The sequence below is a fragment of the Aquila chrysaetos genome, chromosome 2 (assembly GCF_900496995.4).
Source record: "Aquila chrysaetos chrysaetos chromosome 2, bAquChr1.4, whole genome shotgun sequence".
NCBI classification, from domain to species: Eukaryota; Metazoa; Chordata; class Aves; order Accipitriformes; family Accipitridae; genus Aquila; species Aquila chrysaetos.
Genome location: NC_044005.1, coordinates 39081150 through 39106258, shown reverse-complemented (window position 1 = coordinate 39106258; position 25109 = coordinate 39081150). Strand labels below are relative to the sequence as shown.

Here is a 25109-nt window from a genome sequence, read left to right as displayed (position 1 = left end):
GATTAATCTTTTATGTTATGATTTAGAAGTCTTGCCCATTTGCCATGTAGGTTCTTCAGTGACTGGACCTGGTATATGGGAGACAAAGAGGAGTAGTGGTCTTGAGTTTTGTCCACAATCAGCAAGGTTGATGCACTTTAAAACTGCAGTTTTTAAGTCCTAACTGGTGTGATTTTTGAAGTGCTTCTGTTAGCACACAAGAACTCGAGCTTGTTTCATGAGCTACGCAGATACTGTTTAGGCTAGATTTGCTTTTGGCAAGGGTATCTTCTGGCCCACTTTGAACCATTTTAGGACTAATAAGAACAGCCCTGGACTACAGTTAGACCACTGTTACTGTGAGGTAGACTTTTATTCCAAATTTAATTATGTATAAATTTAGTGATTACCTATTTAGAAGATAACCAGATCAGGAAACTTTTTTGGGAAGAACTAGTCCAAAAGCAGGGTGAAACTAGAATGCTTTGGTGTAGGAACGGTGGAGGCAGTGAACTGTTGTGCTGAAATATATGGCATGCTGAGTCATTTGGGACCTATTCAGTTATCTAGAATAGGCATATTCTACCTATAGTGTTTGTGCTACTTAAAAAAAGCCCCCAAAACAACCCCCCCCCAAATCCAAAGCCAAAACCCAAAAGAAATAACGTGGGGGGGGGAACCCTTTTTGTTTGTTTGTTTTTCCCCCCAAATCTTGGGGTATACAGCATGCACAAACCATTCTGAAGGGGGCAAACTGTGAAGAAGACAAGGCATTTTTAATTCTTCAGGGAGGTCCGCTTCCGGTCCACAGGAGCTAGAAGATTGTCAAGGGTGAACACAAAGTGTTTGTCTAGTTAAGAATCTATTTCAGCATAAGTATCCCAAGATCTGAAATGCAAGCTTTCTTTTTAGGTATGTTCTGTTATGTATCTTCTGGGTAGAATTCCTTAATCTTGCCTATGTCTCATCAACATTAGTCAGAAGGCCCAAAGCATTAACAAAGTCTTCCAGTGACTTGGGGCAGGGAAGAAAGGTGTGTTTGTGTATTTTTCTTTCATGTGTGCTTGTAAAAAAAAATTGGAATACTGCTCTTCTCTACATCAAGAGTAATATGGGAAGGTGATAAAATTTCCAGCCTCTCTGACCACAAATACTTCTTTGGCCTGACTTCTCTTCCTGCTGCACTTTGGTTTTGAATGTGGAAGCAGGTTTGACCCATAATGAACACTGAAGTACTTGACTAATTAAATCTTTCAAAATGTGGTTCCTTTTTGAAAAGTAACTATAGAATGGCATTGTATGATTCTTAGCTGGGTCACACAAACTTTTACTTTTCAAATTGTCAGTCATGCAGTCCTAAACAGAATCAGCAAAATAAGATGGAAGTGAAGCTATTTCCACCTTGAAGATGTCAAACTTGCTGCTTCTGACACCATGAACTGAAAAATTACAAACTCAACACTTTATGTGGGGCTTCAATTTCTGGAAAATCCACGTGTGGAGCCTTGGTGGCTAAGGTATTTTCATATGAGGCCATATATCCAGGTTTTGCAGGTGTGTAGTAAACCTGTTGCTGTTGATATATGCTCTGTATGATGTCAAGAACATACCCTTGCCATACACACAGTTACTCTCTTTGGAGAGCATTGCAGAGTTATCAGAAGTTTGTGCAGTGGGTCCAGTGCTTTTTGAAAAGTGTTGAGTGGCTTCTGCTTCACATGTTGTAGAATTGGTGTATGTGCACAATAAATCCACCATAAATTGAAAGCATTTTAATTAATCTGCATTCACTGATCAACTGTACAAAATGAATGCTATAGGCCTGGAATTTCCTATAATTCTCAGACTTGTAACTTTTGTTGCATGATGTGCATGCACTTTGTGTCTGACGAATCGTGCTTCTTTTCTACAGAGTGTAAAAGCTCTATATATTACATTTTGTTTCCTGTCTCCCTGTATACCTGTCCATACATGTGTGCCTCCCTCCTTTCTTCCCTCTTATTCTAAGAGTCAAGTTTTGGTAGTGGAGATTGCATTTGCTGGTTCGCACCTCTCCTGGTTTCAGTCATGTAAGAGTTGACTTTTCTTGGGTATATTTGCCTGTGACTTAATACTTCTTTTTCTTTTGTATGAGAATGTAGAGACTGGTAAAGTGTCTTTCTGCCACAAATCCTCTGTGACTGGACACATTGGTGAGGCTTTTTCTTTTTGGTGGAACTGGCCTTAAGTCAGAAGTATTTCTGGAATAGTTGAATTGGAGTTAGAAGGGAGCACTCTTCCAGTCCAGTTAATATTATCATTTTATTAAACTTTTCTGTCTCAGTGGGGTATGAGAGGAATAAAACTGAGGCATGAAACGTGTGTAGAAGTTCTCAAAGACAAGTATGTGCAAGACAATACATAGATGGAGAAGGGACAGGGTTGCATGAGTGTGGGGAGCATTTAAAAGCTCCTAAACTGTGGAACATGTGCCACCACAAAGGCAAACAGAGTTCTCAGGCTGCTGTAGTGTTGGGCCTCAATAGTGAGGCCCTTTGTACCAAAGTCTCATGGAGATCTAGGTGTCTGGGAAGAGAGAGACATTTGGGTTCGGTAGGAAGAGTTGTTTCTAAGCTGGAGGCAGAGGAAGCAGGCACTAAGGTGTAGAAACTTGTAAAAAAGAAGGTAGTGGCAACTTTAACACTGTGAAAGACTTTTCTGCACAGGTTGCAATTTATCCCATTCCTACCATACTGTATGTGTGCTGGAAACCACAGTAATGTTTGTTGTCTTTGGATATCTTAATTGTTTTTGTTTGTATCTGGACTAGGTGGGTAATGGAAATGAGTATGAGTTTGCTGTTAAAGTGAGACACCTAGATGGCTGTGCCATCAGGTAGGAGGATGTGTAGACTTACTGCAGTGGTTTTGCAAATTGGTTTACTATGGTAACAATTAGCAACAGTATGTTATTATATTTTGCCCTGAAATGTCTTTTACAGAAGTCTTGAAAGACAGTAAATGTAGTCTGATAGAAGCAATATTGCTGTTCACCAGCCTCAGATGTTGCTTAAATTGTTTGACAGGTCGTGATAACATTAAGACCTGGCTGTTGGCAGCTTTGGAAAGTAACCACTTTAAATGTGACAATCACTTCTTGATTTTAGTGTGACTAACGTGGTCATATGTTTCAGCAGTCATGTATTTCTGTGTATCCTTATTACTAGCTCATGTGCAATCACTAAGGTGCAAATACAACTTCTATTTCTAGACAGAAAGGAATCTAAGGTCCCATTAGTTTAGTTGACCATAAATTATTGTGAGTTTTTCTGGACCCATCACATTTGACTCTTATTCCCAGTAGTTATCAAATGCATCACGAATCTTTTTATCATGTGTTCTTGTTTGCTCTGTAAAGTACAAAATCAGGAGGAGGAATACACAATTATTCATGGAGCATGGGTAAGCATAATATGCAGCTGTACTGTCTATCAAAGTGATTATCATAAAATCTGTTAGGAGACTTAAAGGCTGAGAGACTGTTAACTTAAAGGATGTTTGACATAACTCAGTTCCATGGGAAAACTTCTTAATAGCATCATATGATGTAAAAAGGTTTAAGAAATCTGATTAACAGTAGTCATGAATTCTGTTTATGCATTTACCTCTTCTTGAAGTAAACTGCAGATGAATTAATTTCAGTTTCCTTTTGTCTCTGTTCCATGCCTTTTTCCTTTTGGATAGCAGCTCAGAAGGAGCCGAGTTTATGCTTTTGATTGTGCAAAGAAGCAGTAAAATGTTTTAACTGAACTCAGCATGTTTCTAGTGGCACTTTTGACTTGTGATGCCATTCTCTTTCATTTGTTATTAAAGACAGATACCAAAAATATTTTGAGTCTGACTTCAAGAAGCTTTATTCAGATTTTTACAGGCATTCAAAATTGATATTGAGAGTAGTGTCTAATACAATAGTATCTTGAATTTTTTTCTCTTCGTAATAAACAATAGTTTAATGCAATTGAAGCATGAACAGAGTCTAATATTTGTTATATCTGTGTGTTTACCAGACAGAGAAGGAGGCACTTAAATATATTTGTGCATAGAGCTCTGAACTGAGAACTGCACCTAGGCAAGAAATTAGAAGCACAGCAAGCTGTAAAGCAAGAGAGTTGAACTTCTTTTTCCCAGTTATTCTCTTTGTCAGGAGTTCACCTTACAAATGTCTGTCTTAACCTTTATAGATCTCAAAGCATGACATAATTGTGCATGCTGAAGACTTCTGAATGCTTCAGTAAAATGTTTTTATGGCTGCATGTCAGTCCTGTAGCCAACCTAGGCTATGAAGGCTTTGCAAAGACTGCTAGAGGAGATACAGTTGTCGGTGAAAGGCAGGAAAAAAGCTCCTGTTTTATGAATAACATAAGGGATGCTGGCGACAAGGAGTTGCTGTAGAAGCATTTTGCCAACATGCTTATGTTAATTTGGCATGTAATTCTTCTACAGCTTGCCACAGAATTTTACATACCAGTAAAATTCTGAGTCTCCAGGTTGCTTTAGGTTGTCACTGTGTTGGCAGAACAGCAGCTGTTTAATTCAAACTTTTCCTGCTGATTCCTCTGTTTTCGTTAATACTAATTAAATACCTGACTGCATGGCATTTTAATGTAAATGCGCGTCTATATATCCAAACCCTTGCGAGGTATAATTTTTTAATGCTAATTAGGGTTTCGGCAAAGCCTTTTATGAATAACTGTAGAGTTAAATAACTTGTCTGTCATCAATTTACACATGGCTCAGGCAGTAATGCACATTTCCTTTCTGTCTTTTAGGAGGGGATGACCGCCGGGTCTTACTTTGGCATATGGAAGAAGCCATCCACTCAAGAGTCAAACCAGTTCAGCTGAAAGGGGAGCATCACTCTAATATCTTCTGCCTAGCTTTCAACAGTGGCAATACAAAAGTGTTCTCTGGAGGTAAGGAAGGAAGAGCACCCTGATTTCACAGGGGTTTGCACTGTGAATGCCTTAGAGTAGAAGCCATGAACAAGATCCTGCCACACATGAAAGGTCTTTTCCCAGTCCCTTAAGGATCTGGAAGGTGTCCTTAATCAGCAGCTGAAGGTTCTTTGGGAACAGGGAAATCTTTAGGTAGCACAACATTTTCAATTTTGTCATGCTTTTCCTTTCCCAAACCCTGGTGTAAGCGCATCATGTCTTGAGCTGTCAGGAGAATCCTGGGTCCAATCTGCCCCCACTTGTGCCACAGACTGTGGAACATGGTCTGTGTTATTCCCTCTTAGCTGTACTGAGAGCAAACTCTGCATCCTCTTTGGCACTCAAGCCTGATGCTTGAAAATCTGTGCTGCTCCTAGGTGATTTTAATGCACCCTTAGATGGCTAATGAAGGGCTATTGCCATCTATTGGTGGATCACTTTGTCTCAGACCTCATTCGTCACTAGATAAGTGTCTTCCTTTTAGAACTGTTGGCAATTGGGCTCTAATTGGCCTTGATATTCTTCATCTTTTTTAATATGAATCCACTTTTTAACAGAAAGTTTAATTCAGTCTGAAAACTAACATAAGGAGAGTGGACATGTACTTGTTCTGGGGTAATAATCCCTAGAATTTAGGTTCATTTCACCACTTGATTTTTTTGAAGTATTGAGGTAGGGAGTAAAATTGAATTGAGAAGAAAAAGGTGCAAGACTGTCAAAATGCAGTCAGTGTCATTTTCTGCTGTACTTCATTTCCTCTATCTGACATGATAATAGAATGGGCAGGAATTTGTATCTTTCATCAGTATGTCTGTTAACATACAGCTAGACTTATTTTAGGATATTATGAGACTACTTTGTCAGAGCCCTTCATTACCTTTTTGAACCAAGATTTGTGAACAGCAAATCAGTGCTATAAATTGATTCTAAGCGCATGTGAATGGTGGAAGCTTCCCATCCTTCAACACTGTTAAAACTATAACATCCCTTAGAAAAAAAAAAAAAAGGCATGACAAAGCTTAAGATGGTGACAAATTTTAAGGATGAAATGATTCAGATATACTTCTCAAGTGGAGAAAACCCCAAAAATGTCGAATAGTAATGCCTATCTTCTGATTTTGGGGACTGCTGTTTGTTTTATGAGAAAGACAGCAGTCTACACTGTCTTCAAGTAAATGTATCTGCATGAGTGATTCCAATGACATTTTGGGCTGGAGTCTGTTTTACTTTAGTTTGAATTCAGACAAATGGAACCTTATATGAATATTCAAGGAATGAACTGTGCCAAATCTTGCTGGACCAGCTGTAATGGTATTTTCTCATGTCCAACTCAACCCTTCGTCCATTGGGGCCTGCTGTCAGAAGCTACTGTTTTCACAGGAGGGCAGCAGAGTAGTTTGACTGTACCTTGCCACTGCAGTTAACACCTTCAGTTAAAGATGTACATCACTGATTATGGTGGATTTTTGCTAAGATGCCAGGTTAGATGAGCTGTGACAGCTGACGCACAGACAAACTGGCCGTTCTCATCTCTTTTTCCTCCTCCAGTTTGCATAAACACACTGTGCCTCTGCCAGAAATTATTTCCATTGGAGGAGTCAGGAACTCTTTCAGCTGCTCCACCAAGATTCACAGAGCTCATCTGCAAGGGCTGTGAGTCTGACTCTTGGATCCCTTGTAAAGAGTCATTTTGCTGCATGGCCTAGATGTTCCATCTGTTTTATCTGTGTCGGTAAAATGGGGCTAACTATATTTATTCACTCAACAATGTTCTGGGAGATTCTTAAAAGGTCTGAAAGAATTGTGGGTCCTAAGATCTATTGGTTGTCACCATCCTCATTATGGAGGGGTTGGATTTGTATTCAAATCATGGAAGTTGAAATACTTCAAAAAAACCCTAAAAATGAGAGTATGGAAACAAGCACAAGGTGCACAGGACTCAATTCATTCTTTAAATAAAGCTGCCAATGACTCATGACTTAGGATCTGACGACCTTTCCCTAAAGGAGCTCTTGATAGCAGAAGAGAAAGGATTTTCCACTTCAGTACAAATTGGATTGCATCCAAGGAATTTCAAAGCTCTTTGCTTTGAAGGAGTGCATGTGTAGCAAGCACCACATGTAGCCATTGCAAAAATGGAAGGCAGGAACTGAGTGGACAGTGTTCCACATGTAATCTCTGGAGAAAAAAAACTGTCTCAAGATAGCAAAGAAGTTCCCATCCCTGAAGAATACTGTTGTCCTTCCTTGTCCACATGCACTGAGAGTAGAGCAGCATTTGAAATGAAAGATCCCCTCTTAGTAAACTGTTTTTTTGCAAACTGGACTGTTTTTTTGCATTTAGTGTTAAGTAAATGAAAAGCTGAAATAAACCTACAGGGAACTGAATTTGTTTCTGTAGGGGCCTGATGTGACAGATATGGGGCTTAGGCCACCTTAACTGTGCTCCTCTGTATGTGCTCTGCAGTATTTCATCCTCACAGGTGTAATTGAAGGGAATGGCAGATACTTCTTGTCTTTGTGATCGTTGTAACTGCAGTTATCAAAACAAGAGAGATTATAAATGGGAGGGTTGCATATACAATTACAACCGAGTTATTCTCAATGAAGAATGAACTCTCTTGTGTTAAATAAAACACTAAGTGGGAACCCTACTGGGCTGAACAGCAGTGACATTTTGTGCAGGGATGAATCCTTACCAGAAGCAACCAAGCAGTTTGTGGTTAGATTTTTATCACCACCTTCTCCTCCCACACACAAAACAAGAGAGAAGCAGTGGTTATTCCACACACCCCCTCCTTTCATTCTTTTTTTCCCATTTTGGAGCTTGTGATGGAAGGGAAGATTGATCCCATGATGACTAGAGGCCTGAAGCCAGGCATCTAGAATGATTCTCATGTTCATACTGTATGGAGAGTGAGGTGCAGGAGTGTCTGCTGGAGGAAATTTTGTCACTGGGGAAACTAGACTACCTTATTCACTGGTGAAATACATAGGCATTAGAATAGTTTTACTAGGTATAAACCTTGCCTGTAATGTATAATGGGCAGTTTCCATTGCAGTTAATGATCAAAGGACACTTACACATAAGTGACTTGTTTATTGTACCACGGAAAAGATGAGCTACTGCAGTAATCTAAGGCTGGCCCGATTTAACTAGGTGCCTGTGCAAAGAGCAAGTGGATGTAGAAAAATCTCACACCTCATTAGTCAAAGAGAAACTTTCTCATATTTCTTCTGTTGGGACAGAATACAAACTGAAATGTGTATGGGATAAATGAAAACTGAGTCAGCCAAACACTTAAGAATCATAACATGAAATGTTGCTCCTTCTGAACCTCTGGCTTTGGTGTACATTAGGAAGGCTTCACAACTTGATATCGCAACTCCAAAGACATACTGAGCATAAAAATGTGACACTGGGCTTTCTGTTTTTTTCTTCTGAATTAAGTATAAATGTGTGTCTCCCTAAATATTTCTAAAGAGGAGTTGCCAAATTAGATGAATTAATATTCAGTGCAAAGACTAAAAAAAACCACTCTGTTGATATAGCTTGAAAAACACTGCATGAGCCAGTGGAATTACTTTGTAGCTGTGACCTTCTTAGTCTGCATGCATGTGGTTAGTTTCCATTGTATTCAATGGATGTGATCAAAGAAAAGTGACATGATTGTCTGGTTACTTGGTTTGTTTTTTGTTAATGCAAAAGAAATGACACTGGATGTCATGTTTGTGCCTTCTCAACGGTTGCAAACCCCTGAACGCTGACAGTGTGAACTGGCAGCATTTGAGCTGGGAGCCCAGTGCATTTTGCTTATGGTCTCTCTTTTCACCTTCCATTATCTCTTTATGGAGCATCCTCTGAGCAGGAAGAAAGGTGTATTCACATGAGAGTTAAAGGTGTTCTGCTGCTTCATATAATAGTCTTCTCTTTACTGCAAATGTCCCAAAACTCAAGCTGAAACTGAACAAAGAATGATCAGTAACGCAGTTAAGTAGAATTACTTGTTGAGCAGTAGCAGATGGAATGGATTGGTGTATTTGATCATGTCTGGAAATGTCACATGGAGCCTTTCACATAACTGAGCAGAGGGCTGACCACTTGGCAACTGAACTGGTCTTCTCTCTGCTTCAGTTTTGTTTTTGAAATAGAAAATTAAAAAAAAAACACATTTATTGTTTTCTATTTTTTTTCACTCTAATGCTTTTTAACCACTGGAACATGATGTTAAGTGTTTATATTTCTCTTTATAGGCAATGATGAGCAAGTTATACTCCATGATGTTGAAAGGTAAATAACACAGTTTGTGTTTCCACTGCTTCAAGAGCTCCCTTAATGTCAACTTACTGGAGGCACTTTCTGTTTTAAATGAATGGTCTGGGAGAAGATCACAGTGTTTTAATCCTGAAACATACTTTTTATTTATCTAAATTCATATCTGGAATGAAGTATTTCCCATCACCCCATTTTTTTGCAGCACTTGGGTTCTGCATCGTTTTAACCTTCAGAAAGAGAATGGTTATTAAATACATATGCTTTCCAGAAGGCAGTTTAGTAGGTTCTGAGTGGATTCAGAGCCAGATTATTCTGGCACATGTACAAGTATTGTGACACATATGGGCTTTTTGTTTTGTTTTTCAAAACACTCACCTGACTTGTATTTAAGATAGCTAGTGCTTGGCCTACCTACTTACCTTTTAAAACTTTGGGTGCGGGTGCTTGATTCTCCACACTAACGTGAAGCATATTTATTTTGATACTTACTTTTTACCAAAACTGCAAAGCAGTTGGGAATTAGGTTTTGTTGTGCTACATCAAGATTAGGCTGTTAATCAAAGTATAATTAATACAGTAGTGGTAATGTATTAGATTGGAGTTCTCTAGATATCATGTCTTTTGAGCTTACTGCTTTTGAAGTAGAAAAACTATAAAGTTAAAATTTTGGTCTGTACTAATAACTTCTACAGATTTAAGCAATGACCATTTAAATAACATGAACTCAAGAAAATCAAGTGTAAAGAAAAAGCAGGAAGAGATATATGTAAGAACAGAGAAATATAAAACCTTAAATCTTTTTGAGTTGCCTGAATCCTGGTTAACACAGTTTGGACATACTTCTTGCTAGGTTTGTCCAAAGCCTTTTGCATTGAACTGATCAGTGTACATCTGCCTTCCATCATACCTTATATCTACTTCTTGTATAAATCTTACATGAGAGCTGGGCAAAAGTAACTTTGTCTTACTCTTCTAGTTCTTTTTTTTGGAGGGGGGGTGGGTTTTGTGCCTTTTTTTTTTTTTTCATTTGGGGGTTTGTGTTTGGTTTTGGGAGGGTTTTTTGTTTGGTGTTCTGGTTTTGTTGTTTTAATTAAATGGGGAAATGTCAATTTTAGATGCTGGTGTTTATTGTGTTCTGACTTTTCAAGCTCCTACAAGATCTTTGTCCTTGACAATTTTCTGTATAACACATTTTTTCCTGCTATGTTTTGCTTAGATGTTTTAGCAAGTCTTTTTCATATGTATGTATTTTTAAAGTGCTTTTGTTATCAGGGGTTTTTTAGGTATGCTATGTCCAGTTGTAATCCACACAGCATTGATTCCTGTAAGGCTATTTGTGTGATCTTCTGAAAGAAACCTTACTAGTCTGACACACTGAATTCTGATTGATTTCTGTAGAAAGTTACTCTGTCGTCTTGAACGATAACACTTGGTCTATCAACTGCTTTTTCATACTTTTAAATGTTTTTTTTCTGTTACTGCTTTTTTTGGCCTTTCTGTTAATGGTCCATGAGACCGAATTAGTAGATCTGTCACTAAGAACATCAGTTGCCATGAGAGCAAAACATTGATTTTACGTGGGATCTCTTTGGTGGAGTTTCCATGAGGTATAGGGATTGTATACAAAGTGTATTCTCTAAAGAAATAAAGGGATTTTGCCAAAGAAATAAAACCCCAGAATTTTTTCTGTCATAGTATTTTAGCTTTTGGCCTCTCCATGCCACTATTTCCTCCTTTTTAAATGATCTAAAAAGTTGGGAAACTAACGGAGAATGGGGTTTTTTATAGCTGTGGAATGGCTGAAATTTAGGTACTTTCAGTGGACTTATTTTTATTTTGTTCTTTTTTGCTGCTTTTTCTACATGGAAAAAGCATAGGTCTGGTCTATCGTGGAGAACCAAGAAAACTTACTAAAAAAGCCAGCTGGAAAGTTGCTCTTTTGTGAGCTTCAACTGAACGTTTGGACTATACAGAAGCCTGTATTAAAGAATGAATTTCTGTCTTTTTTTCCTTTTTACATTAAGTAGTAAAAATCTAGTCCTCAGCTCCCAAGACCTCTTTCCCTTTCCCATTACCTCCTCCCAAGCTTAATCTAATACAACGTGATTTCCATAGCATTTTGCAGTATCTGAAGTTTTTAATGTGTGGGTTTTGGTCTGAGGGTTTTTTTTTTCCATCATAGCATGACATCTTGGTCACTCTACATGGACTTGTGGGTTATTTTTTCCTCTAATTAAACACAAGGGTCTTCTTCTGTAATTACATAAACCTTGTCACCTTGTCAAGTATTACTAGGTAGATAAAGCGGTAAATACTTTGCTTTTTAAAACAACAGCAAAAGAAGGAGAAATGATAATATTGTGTGTGTCTCTTCCAGCACTGAGACCTTGGATGTATTTGCCCATGAAGATGCAGTGTATGGCCTTTCAGTGAGCCCCGTAAATGACAACATCTTTGCCAGTTCATCAGATGATGGCCGGGTTCTTATTTGGGACATCCGAGAGTCTTCCCATGGAGGTGAGATCTGTAATGGGAAAGATCATTGATTTAGGAAGAATTTGGGCAAAGCAGGGAAGGGAAAAGTTATGTTTATCTGGGACAATCAAGATAAGGAGTGTTGGAGAAGGGTGAAAGTGAGGCATAATTCTTGTGGCCAGTGACAGACAAGCCCTGGTCATTACAGTTCAGTGTTACTGTCTTAAATGACTTCATGAAGTACCAGCATATAGTGCAGCATAGCATAGAACTTGGTATGAATAGGTTTTAACTTGAGCAAAGAAGCAGTGGAGGACATGTTTCCTCAATAAAAATGTCTTGCTAAACTTGAAATCGATGTGGATTTTTTTGTTTTTGTTTTTGTCTATAGCCTGGGATAAAAAAAATTTGGATGTTTAGAAAGCTGTTACTTAGATTTGAATAATTTTCCAAAGCTGTTTATATACTTCCATGTGACACTGAGAATTGTTCTTATTCATAATGTTTCCTGGTTGTATGGAAACTTAGAGCCCTTATGTGATAACAGTGAAGTTGAATTATTACTTCAATCTTTGTTTTCTAAACCAGAACTGAATACTGTTGATTTATGTAACAAACCTGCAGCTTCTCAAAACACCGCAATTTGTGTTTTTACAGCTGCAGTTTTAAGGCTGAAGAATCTCAGTTTAGAACTGTAGTTACATAAATTTGGAGAGGAATACTTTAGTAATTGAATTTCAGTATGTGAATACTTAAGTTATACTCCGTAAATGAAGCTGTGAGTTTACACCATCCTAGAGGGCACAAAGCTGAGAATTTAAAACTGAGCAATCTGCAGGAGTACAGAATCTGGTTCCCTTCCTTCATAGCTAAAATAAACTTTCATCTTTTTTTGTAAGCTGATTAAATGCGATTGCCTCAACTCACAGTTTCTACTGGTCTTACAGGAAAGTGGTTTATGGCAATGAAATCCAGATTATGTATTTTGTGTCAATTTGTACACATTTGTTGTTGGGTCAAAGTTGCTGTTTAACTGAATTAGCTTTTTCCATACCTAGTGAATTTGATGACTTTTTCTAGACTGTGATTCTGTCCCATTTTGACTAGGAAATGAAAGCTGAAACAGGACATACTTTATAGTCTCATAGGAGTCTTTGAGAGCCACTAGTGTCACAGGGGCTTTATTGAACATGAACCAGAATTAGGTCTGTCTTGATAAGCCCAACCAGAATACTCAGAGTAGATTGCTTATTGATGCCCTCCCTACCCCAGGCATACTGCCTTTGTTTAAATAAAAAATATACTAGCACTGCATTCAGTTTTCAGTAGTCTGATTCTTACTGTGAATTCTGGTTCTCTTGTGCAATTGGGATACCCCTTATCTCTTTTCCATCTGGTAATTTTATTAAAACATTCTGAAGAACAATGCACACAGTATATGTATATCACAGACTTTAATAAAAATATCTATAATGTCTCTTCTTTGTCTTGGAGGAACTCATTAATAACCTCCCTCTAGCTCAGAAGTCCCTTACTAGCACAGTGAACTGTTGTCTTCCCTTCAGCCAGTTTCTTAATCCATGCAACTCCCTTTGCTAATCCCAACTGCCTATAGTTAGCTATAGCTTGATACTATACCACATGTGAATTTAGTCCTCATGAGATCTACCACTTTTACTTTATCAAAGAAAGAGATCAAATTAGTCTGATGTGACTAATTTACCTTTGGTAAACCCAAGTGTCACTTCATCCCTATTTTTCTGTTTTCATAATATCCAAGTGATGAGACCAGACACTGAATATGGCTTCCGAATTAGAAATGATGAAATGCTCCTTTATTGCCTTCTCCTGAACTCTACACCATAGAGATCTGTCCCTGTTAGGAGAACTACCTGTTGCTGACAGTGGATGTCAACATTTGGTAGGACTAGATGCTTAAATGCATCTGTATGAAGCTGCTCAGTATCATAAGCTAATGTCCAATCTGATCTGAGTTTCTGAAATTGTATGAAATGAGGTTTGTCCTTCTTTGTTTTAGTTAAACATTGCTATTGCTTTTACTGTTGCTGAGACTTTGAATAAGAAGGCTGCACTAGTGAAAATGGTGTGAAGACATGTCGGCTGCAGTACGTCTGGGGCTTTTTTGGAGTAGTGTCTCAGGTTCTCTGAATTTTAAATAAAGGGCATTTGCATGCTTATGTAGGAGTCCTGAGTCAGCATTTATATGTGAGCCCTGCCAATGTTTACTACAATATAATGCTTGTCACTGGATTAATCCCCTTGTCTGCAATGGTATTTTCATGGGAATAGGCACTACGCCTGCTAGCGTGAGTATAGTTAGTTACCCTGAGTGGCCAGTTCATTAAAATGTTGCAAATAACCCCTAGTTTAAAATAGTGCATTAAAAGGAGCTGGAAAAGGAGTTTTATTCCCCTTCTGTTTCTCCCTGTCTTTCACTGCTGACTGATTTATGCAGTATTTTTTATAAATGCACTTTTAATTTTTGTTAGAGATGGTGTTGAGCTTCTCCCTTGAGAAACATTTTCATACTCCAGTGTATAAGAGCCTCAATTGTGAAAGAGCATAAAGAAAAATAAAAAAGTAATCCCCCTACTTTTAATTAAAGTGACTTAGTGCCTCATTAGTTTAGCTGCTGTAATCTCTCTTTGACAGGCTGAAAGGCAACTTCTGGTATCTTAGAAGAAAACTGTGGTACCAGGCCAGGCGATTTATAATAAAGGTGTGAAGGAAGCCACCGGTAATTAGTGACAATGATTTGACTAAACAAATGTACACAAAAGTTTATTTTAAAAAACAATTCCTTTATTTGGCAGTCTGATGTTGTTTGTCTTTTCACTCAGCTAATGCAGGCCATTGCTTCTCAGTGAGGGCTGCCATTTTAATAACACAGCCTTTTATGTCCCAGCAGGGATCTGATTTGATGATGCAAATATAGAAGGTCAGTTTTGGTGTTAAACCTTATTTGGAGCTGCTGGCAGACCAACAACAATCCCTAAAGCCTTTGGGCAGGCTGGCAGAACAAAAGTTTGTTCCTGTTCTTCCCTTTACCTCTGCCTCCTATGACAATTAATAGCACCAAGGAGCTTCAGCCATGATCAGAGACCGTTGTTTTGATCTCTGCTAAATGAACACTAAAAAGGAAAGTCCCTGTGTCAAAAAGCTTGTAATAGAGCATAAAAGGAGGATACAGATGGGGCAGGACAAGTAACCATTAATTCTGTTTCAGTTGCTTGATGGGCAGTAGTTTCAGAAGATATTGGGAATTTGGGAGGGTTGTCTGTTTAACCACATTTTATATGTCTTAATGAGGGATACGAGGAAAGAAAATGAAGTACCTTTGGAGGTGCTTGTGGGTCTAAAGGTGCCTGCACACAGTGGCTCAAATAAGGGCAGTAACAGAGTCTCCCGAGCATGTGAGCAACACAGTGGTTGCATTAAAGCAAACAGTGAATGGAAAAGTCTGGCATAATCCCTGGCTCAAAATAGGCATTGATTCTGGTTTCTTAGTTGAGTGAAAGAGTGGCAGCATGCCACAAAAGATACACACAACAAAGAGAATTAGTCTGTGCCTAAAGCCATAAAGCTAGCAGAAAGATACAGAGAAGGATGACAAAGTCAAGGCTTTTTCCCACTCTTCATGGAGACAGCATTTTGATGGAATGAATAGGGCAGAGTAGCAGGCCAAACACAGTCTCGTTATGCTAATCAAGATGAGAGGGAAAGAGTCTGGATGAGCATGTTTTTAACTCTGTGTGTGAACAGCAAAAGCCAACTGTTAACATTTTTTATACAAGAGGAACACCCTTCTTGTCTGCTTGTACAGCACTTAGGTGGCAGGCCTCTTTTCCCCAGGGTTGGCAGCTTGCTTGGAGCTGAGTTCCATACAAACTTATTTCACTTTTTGTAATACTATTCTCCCATATAAGTAATAGTAATTGCTGCTACATTTACAGTTTGGGTGATCATCAATGGCTGTGGAAGCTTCCAGGCATATATTGCTAGGAAGCTTTCAGAAGCCCCTGCCATGTATAGTGCTTATTAGATGACCGTTTGGTCATGAACCTTAAGAAGATTGAAATACTTGATCTTTGAGTGGCTAGTTTTAAACTCTGGTAACCTTCCATAAGCAAAATTGTGTCTTGAAATCCAGTATATGTCCTTTTCCATATTTAGACAAAGTTAATGTACATGTGGGTGGATTTTAAAACCTTAGATTTTATATTGCTTTGGATGTGTCATCTTGAGAAATGGTTTGAACATGTCTCCACATCTTCAGATCTTGTTATGCTGTTTCCTTATTAAGCTGCCAAACTCATTGCATCAAACAGTTGTGTGCGTTGTTTGTTCTTATGTCGGAAATCTCAACTTTTTCAACAGAGCCCTTCTGCTTGGCACACTACCCATCAGCCTTTCACAGTGTGATGTTTAATCCAGTAGAACCCAGATTACTGGCTACTGCCAACTCTAAGGAAGGTGTGGGACTCTGGGATATTCGTAAACCTCAGAGGTATGATCTGGCTGTCCTTGTCTTATGCTGTGCTATTTCTTTCCCATGAGAGGTGATGGCATGCCACTCTCTTTCTTTCTTTCTTTCTTTCTTTCTTTCTTTCTTTCTTTCTTTCTTTCTTTCTTTTTTTTTTTTTTTAAGTCAGAACATATGATGGGAAGAAAAGATGCAGAACAAAGTTAACAGCAATGTTAGTAATGCTGAATTAAATTATTTTTCATAATTAATGTTCTTCATACATACGATCTAATTTGTTTTAAAATGGGGCTAAATCTTCAATGTTAAGGTAAGTGATTTTTTGGAAGCCTGCCTGGCCTTACCACTGCAGATTAACTCGGATTGTTGCGTCAAGTTCTCATCATTATATTTAGCACTGGCTTGCTAATACTGGAAGAAGCTGTGGTGGGCACTGCTTGGTTTACAGTTTGTTTTTTCTGCCCAGCTCAGTTTTCAGTGGCTGACTAGAGATTGTGGTCAAGGCAACTTTTTACTCAGCACTTACGAGTTTTATATGACTTCCTGGATAATACAGACACCTGGATAATCAGTTTGGCTGCATAATATGCTTCTGGATTTGCATAGAACTTTAAACAAATGAAAAGAAGAGAATAAGTTTGCAGCATGAAGTGCGGTTAGACTGGGTTCTAAAGTGGACGTATGCAATGTCTGATACTGGAGTTTGGCATGCATGATAGATCAAGCTTCTGTTGAAGTCTTTTTCAGTCTTTCAGATTTTGAAAGTAATTACCCTTTTTTATCATAATAATCAGAAAAAAATTTGAGTACCTCGAGTAAATGTTTCTCCCCCGCAACTTTTATCTTTACATGTCCAGTTACAAGTGTAAACACAGAAAGGATAATTTTAAAAAGGTGAAAAGAGGAGAAAACAGGTAGTACTTGTTTTACAGCACAGTAGCCTCAGCTATTTAAAATCTTCTGTAGCATATACTTGACTCTCCCCTTATTGATTAATTTCTTGGCATGTCGAGAAGTGCATATCACTAAAAATTCTTCTTGGGTTTGTACTGTACAGACAGAAAAAGAAATCTCATATGAAGTTAGTTATAACTGGCTTTAAAAAAATTCTGAAATGTTTAGACATCCATTACAATAGTAACCAAATTATGGTTTCAGGAGGGTTTATTATTCCTAAATTGTAAACATTAATGGTTTGAATTGTTCTTTATTTTTAAGCTTGAATCAGAATTGGTTTGCTGATGCTGGTGGCTGTAGAGCTTGCTCATGTTTGTAAAGTTTGCCAGAGCCCTTGTTGGCAGCTGTTGTACAGTCTGCTGTTAAATTTAGGTTTGATAAAATTTAACTGGGAGGGGGTTCGGAAGTGGCGTAAGCTGTCTTCTCTTATCCCTGTCAAACTCTTTATGTCTAGGTCTTAATTTGATGTTAGAAAGTTACTTACTAACTTCAGCATTTACTGGATAGAGGGAGAGAAATATAAGACGTTAGGATTATTTTGCTCTTACAAAACATGTTTCTTGGTTTTTTTCCCCATAAAATTTCTGTCATTTTAACTTCAATTCATGCCTGGTTTTTCCTTGTGAACTAATATGGACAAAGTTGGTTTCCTCTTGCCAAGCCAGTTGGCCTCATACTAGTTTTGCAGGATTCTTTGTTTTTCAGCTCTACCTCAATTTTGTGATTTAAGAACTTCCACAGGTTGAGTTGGTCTTGTTTTCGAAAGGGAGTTACCCCAAAACATTTCTCTTCAGATGTTTATTCTCAGAGTGTGGATATATAGAAGGAATGATGTTGGTAGAGTGGTATAGCTTATATCAATAGAAATTCTATATGGATGCAAAATTTAGATGAAGTCTTTCACTTGAATAGCAAATTGAAATGGGATCACCCCATGTAGCTGGAAAGGACAAGGCTAACAGGAATAGAGAGAGGAAGTGTCCAGAGAAGGGCAATGAAGCTGTTGAAGGGTCTAGAGCACAAGTCCCATGAGGAGCAGCTGAGGGAACTGGGGTTGTTCAGCCTGGAGAAAAGGAGGCTGAGGGGAGACCTGATCGCTCTCTACAGCTACCTGAAAGGAGGTTGTAGCGAGGTGGGTGTAGGTCTCTTCTCCCAAGTAACAAGTGACAGGACAAGAGGAAATGGCCTTGAGTTGTGCCAGGGGAGGTTTAGATTGGATATTAGGAAAAAATTCTTCACTGAAAGGGTTGTCAAGCATTGGAACAGGCTGCCCAGGGAAGTGGTGGTGTCACCGTCCCTGGAGGTATTTAAAAGATGTGTAGTTGTGGTGCTTAGGGACATGGTTTAGTGGTGGACTTGGCAGTGCTAGGTTAACGGTTTGATTCAGTGATCTTAAAGGCCTTTTCCAACCTAAATGATTCTATGATTCTATTCTAAGTACCACTAAGGATTCAAGCATTGACCCTGACAAATGCAGGAGCAGATTACTTGGGTAAGGAATTCTTCTCTTACAGATTTTAACAGCTGCTTTGTAATAGTGGAAATAGTGCCTTTTTGTTATTTTTTTAGCTATTCTCATTGAGACTTTGATCTCCCAAAGTTTCTCAGCTTATATATGAAACTGTTAATTGCTTGGGGTGGTAGCAGCTATCAGGTCATGGAAACTCAGATCTCCAGTCTAGATGCTATCCTGCCTTCTCCTCAGTCTTAACGACAAGGCAAAGTGCTTGCTGTGAGCTTGTTGGGGGCTACTGTGTGTGTATGGGATAATAGTCTGTGCTCATACATTTAAGGACATACATTTTTAGTTGTATCGTGGCATTGTTCTTTCTAATGCCAAATATAAAATAGCTATAACAGAATTTAATTGGTGATGCTTCTTGGCAAGTAATTCGTATTTCTCCAGGTTTAGCACCAGTATGAAAGATTTAATAACCTTTGACAGATCTGAATTCTACAGTCTGTTTTGAACGATGAAAGCAGAGGGGAAAGGCTTTCTTACGTTAGAACCTCTGGGCCGTCTTGAAGGACTTGAATAAATTAAATTGTGAAAGCTTGTACGCTTACATCTGATGGACAAGAGCTACCCTTTTCTGGTCCTAATCTGATCAAAGTAAATCTTTCCAATTAAAAAGCTAAATGGTGATGGTTAAATGTCATACCTTGGAACTACAGTACTGAAATTCGGAGGTGGATAGGTCACGCCACTTTTTCCTGCATAGGGGAATGTGTCCAACACCCTTATTGTACAGCTGGACATACACTGTGTATACCACACAGCTGTTCCCTTAAGCACTGAATTTAAAGCATGTGCACCTACTAGGTGTGGTGCATTGTGTAAAATAGGCACATGCTTCCTGCCTACAGCCCTCTCCTCCCCAGAGGACTTGGAAAGAGGAAAGTAAATAGTAAGAGACAGGCTGCTCCTCACCAAGTAAATGCTGTTGGCTGGTATTTAGAGCCTCAGACTTGGGCTGAGCAAGCTGTAACTTAATGCAGGTGCTAATTCTGCTTTCAGCTGCCACTTTTCTGGGACAGCCATCAGCTTTCCTCCTTTGCTTGATCAGAGATGTGCCCAAAACATGGTGAAAAGGGTATGCTTGGCTGGCTGAGGGGAAAAAAAGGGTCATAAAGCACTCTGCTGCCACTGTAGTTTGTTCCCAGGAAGTTCTCAGGGAAGAGGACTGTCAGAGTGAGCTGTGTCCTGCTAGTGGGTGGCCAAAGCCAGAGTCCCTCATATTTAAATAAATTAGACTGGGTTTTTAGTCTTTATTAAAATAGCAGAACATTTGCCAAAACTCCCACTGGTCTCTGCAGATCTAGTTTGCTAATCTAGAAATATGGAACTTGATTTTTAATGTATTTGGGACCAATTCACTTCGTCTTATGAGGAAACAATTTTGTTGATTTGTTGATCAGTTAAGATACAATCCTCGCTCCAGTGAGGAAGTGGAAGCCAGAATTTAGATTTTCATCTGTGGATTTTAGTTTGTTACAGTCTCTTCTGGGTAAAATACACTGCGAACTTAATTATCAGGGAAAAAAAAGTTTTTGTTAAGGATGAAGTAATCCACATAATGCTGTAAGTACTTGTGATAGAGTTTACATAGAACTGAAATTAGTATGTGAGGGAGTTTGTGTATATTTTCCATATTCTTATTAATAATAAAGGACACAAAGTGTAGTTTCAGGTAAGGAGTGTGCCAAAAGCGTTTTGGCCGACGAATTTTATAGGCAGAATGGGTTAAACAACCCTGAAGTTCTCCATAAATTAGGGATAAACAGGAAGCTGCCTGTGTAACTTGCATGCCAGAACACTAGCACAGCAAAGAAGGGCTACTGCATCAGCTGCTTTCCTCAATGTCATAAAAGTCTTCTAATAGTGGAAAACCTTGCTTCTCTATAGGTTTGTAGCTCTCTTTTATACTGTCATCAGTATTCAAGAAAATGTAACACTGCCTGAGATGTAGGAAGATTGAGGGAATAGAGGCTTCTGGGGGACACAATGTGGAAGTATTAACTTGCTGGGATTGTTGAATAGCACAATATATAACTATAGTATAAAATTGCTAGATCTGTCTATTCCTTCTCTAGCCTACCTTTTTATTTCCATTGCTGTGCATGAAGTTCACTTGTGAAGGACTTTATTTTATGCCATAAGTTGCCAAGGGAAGTTCCTCCTTTTTTTCAGTATTGATGTAATCCTTCATAATACTGTGACCATTGTGGGAGTTTCAGTCCTATCGTTCCACCTGTGGTGCTAGCAGAAATGACTAGATCAGGTAAACTTTAGCTGTTTTGTCATGATGTGTGGTAGTGGGGTTTTGATTAGGGGTTGAATGGGTAGAAAGAAGGGCAGGAAGTGTAGGTACTTTTAGATGTTTGCTGTGGATTGCCAAAATAGTAACTTCTAGTGGGTTAAGCAGGGCTGCAGCACTCCTCCAGTATGGGAAGGGTGAAATGGTTATATGTAGTTAATAATTTGCTGCTAGTATAACGCTTCATGTAAAACTCATTTCCCCCAACTACTGTCCTGTTCTCTCTTAGTTCTCAGATGGAGACAGAGTTAAACTGATGCAGCCACTACTTGGTTTGCTTCATAACTGGAGACTGTTCTGGGGAATCCTGCTGCTGCTCTCCTGCAAAATCCAGAAAGCAAACGAAAAGCCTGGAATGCCAAAGACTAGCTGTTTGTGGCCAATAGCAGTACTGTAGCTAGCAATACCTTCAGATAACATGTATTACGACCAACAGCACTGGTGCAGTAATACTGTTTACAGATATAGGTGAGGATTGATAAGGCCACAGGATTCAGCTGGCCTTCACTCATTTGAAGGGGATCAGGCTTAATGCTGAATTTCTGGTTTTAACCAGCAGAGGCTCCTCAGGTGAGGTATAGTTTTTCTTTACCTTTGTTCAGCTTGATGATGCAGTGTCAGACAAGGGGTGATTTGCTGTTAACTTCTAAACTTGTATGGAGTCAGTGGAATATGGCTAATTGTGCAGTTTTAAATTAATGGCTCTAAATTTTCAAAATCTTTAATGGAGTAGTGATATCCTAGTAGGTTAGAGAATTCAGATATAGATTCCACTGCTGGTAAGAAACAAATGAGCTGCATCTACTTATTTATCCAGAAAATCTGAGGATTTCTACACAAGAGTATTTTTCTCCAAAATACATGGCTCTTCTCCAGTTGGGTTATAGGAGAATTTGTCCTGTAGCTTGCTGATAAATGCCTCCAGCTAGGAGAGTTGGTTTTATCTGCTGGTTTTAGTCAGGCAACAGTGAACACCTCTACAAATTAAAAATAAAATATTCTTAGGGTTAGAAAAAAGTCCTGATTATGAGTAGATTTTATTCATATGCTGTGAAATTGGTTAACTTTCTGATGGGAGGCTGTGGGAGTGCTTTATGCTTGGCTACTATAGTGAAGAAGGTAATTGAAAAGCCAGCATTTCTTGGCATGCATGGGGAAATTTAGAGACAGTTGCACAGCTCTGAATTATGAAAAGTTTAGCTCACTTCAAATAGTCCTAATTTGATTAGTCTTGCTGACTGAGTCAGGATACAGAGGCGGATTCATTTCGCTTTTTCCCAAAGTTCATTCACAGCTTGATATCTCCTCTGTCTCAGATTTAGTGCAGCAATTGAGATTCCCCCCTTCTCCCCCAGTATACTAATAAGATTTGAATGTGGTGGGCTGGCTCCTCAAAAATAGCATATGAATGAATCACTGTTAAAATAGAACTAATATAAGTCCAGCAGGATTACAAGTTGACTAGTGATTCTGGAAGTCTATTTTGCTATTTTTGGAACGTGTGAGTATTGCCATTCTTTCAGGTGGACATTAAACTGAAACCAACTGTATTGTTTCTTTTTTAAAAACGGTGCATTGAAAAGCTTAAATGTGGTCTTGATTAATGAAGCTGTTATAAGACACTCACACCACTAGATGGGGTCTGGAAGCTGTGCATTTTAAACTGTTTACAATAAAATATGTATTGCAAATATGTATTGTTACAGAATTGCTGGGGCCAACTCAGCAAGTCAGTTTACATATATATTGCAAGCAACTACTGTGTAACTCCAGCTCTTTTTAGGTACTCATGTTCTCCCTTCCTCCCCTTTTCCATGCAGCCCCATGCCCATCTCCTTCTTTTCACTGAAATCAAAAGGCTGCTTTTTTCCCTAAGATAATATGATAATTATCCCCTTAATTCTTTCTTTTTCTATGTTCCCCACCCCACCCCCCTTATATCAACTAATCTGGAAGTTTTTGACATCAAAATTGTTGGCCTGTCCTATTAATGATGATCACATACTTTTAAACTGGTTTTCATATTACAAAAAGGCTGTTCACAGAAGCGTTTTCTGCTTGTGATGGGAGTGTTGAGCCTGTGCTTTTTACACAGTGGGATCCATTTGTGTGTCCAGTTCAAGGGTTAAAATGCTAAGTCTTGGGTCACTATCAGAAATATGTATGTCGGTGCATTTTTGTGAGCCTGGGAGGGCTTATGTAAAAGCTCCCAGTCCCTCATTCCTGCTATGTCCGTTGCACTAATGCTGTGGTTGACCTGTTTTTTGAGCCAACTCGTCATGCTAGGTTAGAAAACTAACCTGGAAAAGCTTTGTAGCTTTCTTATGGCCTAGCAAGTTGAACTAGGTTTGGGGAGGGCCCAGTGAATAGCACAGATGGAGAAGAGACAGGGGAGCCTGTAAGGCTGAGGAGATAAGAAGGAATCAGGACCTTCCTTGTTTGAGGAGCAGTGATACTAGATATGTTCAGCTGTTTGTGGCATTAGTGTTTTACTTGCTTCAGTTTCTTTTGCTACACTAACCTTCCCCTTTTTTGTCTCATCAGCATGTTCCTTACAAGTGTTCCTGGTGGCTTTTTACAAAGTAGAAGAGGTGAAACATAGCCAAAGTTGAGGATGATTTACCTTCCAAGGCTGCCTGTTTCGTGAGAATAAACCATAAGCAGAGTGTTTCTGCTTGACACTTGACTTTTTATGTTCCTGCAGTACAACATGGTGTTCCAGGACACCGGTCTTGAGTGTTGAGTTCTGGGAACACTTTTGTCCCCAGAACTTAAGTACTGGATTACTGGATTCAAGCTCTGAGTGAGGTAGAAACGTTTACGTGTGATAGATGTTTTTAAGATTCTTCTGAACGTTCAGGAGGCCTATGCTGTCTGTGTAGTTACAAGTCAATGTACTCAAAAAGCCCAATGATGAGTTAAAAAAAATCCTTGACCACCAGAGCAAACCTGGTATCCCTTGGTGACTGTAAACCTTATGGCATATTTTAAAAGCCAGCTTGATCATACAAGTTGTAATAAGCCCAAGTTAAAGGAGTGTCAATTTCAGTGTTTTCATCAATGCTTTACAGACGAAGCCAAACAGGAACACTAATTGAACTCTGATTTCTTTCTTTGTCTTGGCTGAGGAGTAACTGCAGTTCAAAGCTTTTTTTAAGCAAGCTTTTTTAGCTCACATTAAATGAATATATGTGTCTCAAAAAACACCAATCAGGAAGGCTTTCTTCATGGACTTCAAACTAATATCAAATTTGCCCCCTGCACTAAGAATTCGGAGGAAGCAAACTCCCAAGCTATGGAGGAAGAATACCTGTTGTTAGAGATCAGTGAATCACCTAGCAATTAGCTCATTAAGTAGTAAGGAAAATATAGAGATGGAAATTTCTTCCCTGTAATAGACTAATTAGATTCAGGGGGATCTTGAGGGAGAACTCTCTTTAGCATGTTTATGAATGTCAGGGTATGTTGGTCTTGCCAGTGTGTGGAGGACTTTGAAGGATGTGGCTGTACTGTGCTGCTGCGTCTCCAACAGACAGTGTGTTCTCTAAAGTCTCTGTCTTGGACAGAGCTTTTTCTGCCAGGTGCTAATTACTAGGTGTTCAGCTTAGTCGTGCTGCAAGAAAACACAATCCAACTCTTAATGTACTGAATGCGTAACTTCTGGTCCCAATCTGTTGGAAATCACAGGTACTCGGTACTTCTGAAAATCCAGTTCTTGGCTCCTGATTACTTTGCCTTATAGTTTCACTTGTTTCATTTAGTTCACAGCCCTTTAAAGACCTGATGAGCATTACCTTCTTGTTCCTGGATCAGTGGTCTCTGATAGCAAGAGGAAAACACTGTATATACTACATGACTTCATTCTACAGAGGGGTATGGAATATCTCTGTACTCATGATAATCTAAGGACGTAGAAGTCTTGCAGGTGGTTTGTGTTAGATTGACATGCTGACATGTAGCTGAAAAAGCTAGGTTTCAGGGTCACAAGTCCATTGTTGGTTTTGAAATAAAAGTGGTAGCTGTCAGAACTACAGGCAATTTCAGAACAGTTCTTCAGAGTTAAGTTAGATACATGTCAAATAGAGCATCTTTGCAAGAAAGGGCTAAGTATTACCTCTGAATAGAGACA

At 38.8% G+C, this 25109-nt stretch overlaps 1 protein-coding gene across 4 annotated transcripts in view; it reads left to right on the top strand.

The window, feature by feature from the left end:
- Positions 1 to 25109, top strand: part of DCAF5 (DDB1 and CUL4 associated factor 5) — a 76943-nt gene that overhangs the window by 6273 nt on the left and 45561 nt on the right. For 3 of the 4 annotated variants that reach the window (XM_030007405.2, XM_030007409.2, XM_030007410.2), the window contains exons 2-5: positions 4787 to 4930; positions 9205 to 9241; positions 11604 to 11743; positions 16100 to 16229. In XM_030007405.2, coding sequence (XP_029863265.1) covers positions 4787 to 4930; positions 9205 to 9241; positions 11604 to 11743; positions 16100 to 16229 — 451 coding nt within the window. Of the gene's footprint in view, positions 1 to 999; positions 3420 to 4786; positions 4931 to 9204; positions 9242 to 11603; positions 11744 to 16099; positions 16230 to 25109 lie in introns of those variants that run through there. The other variant, XM_030007407.2, reaches the window with a different exon arrangement.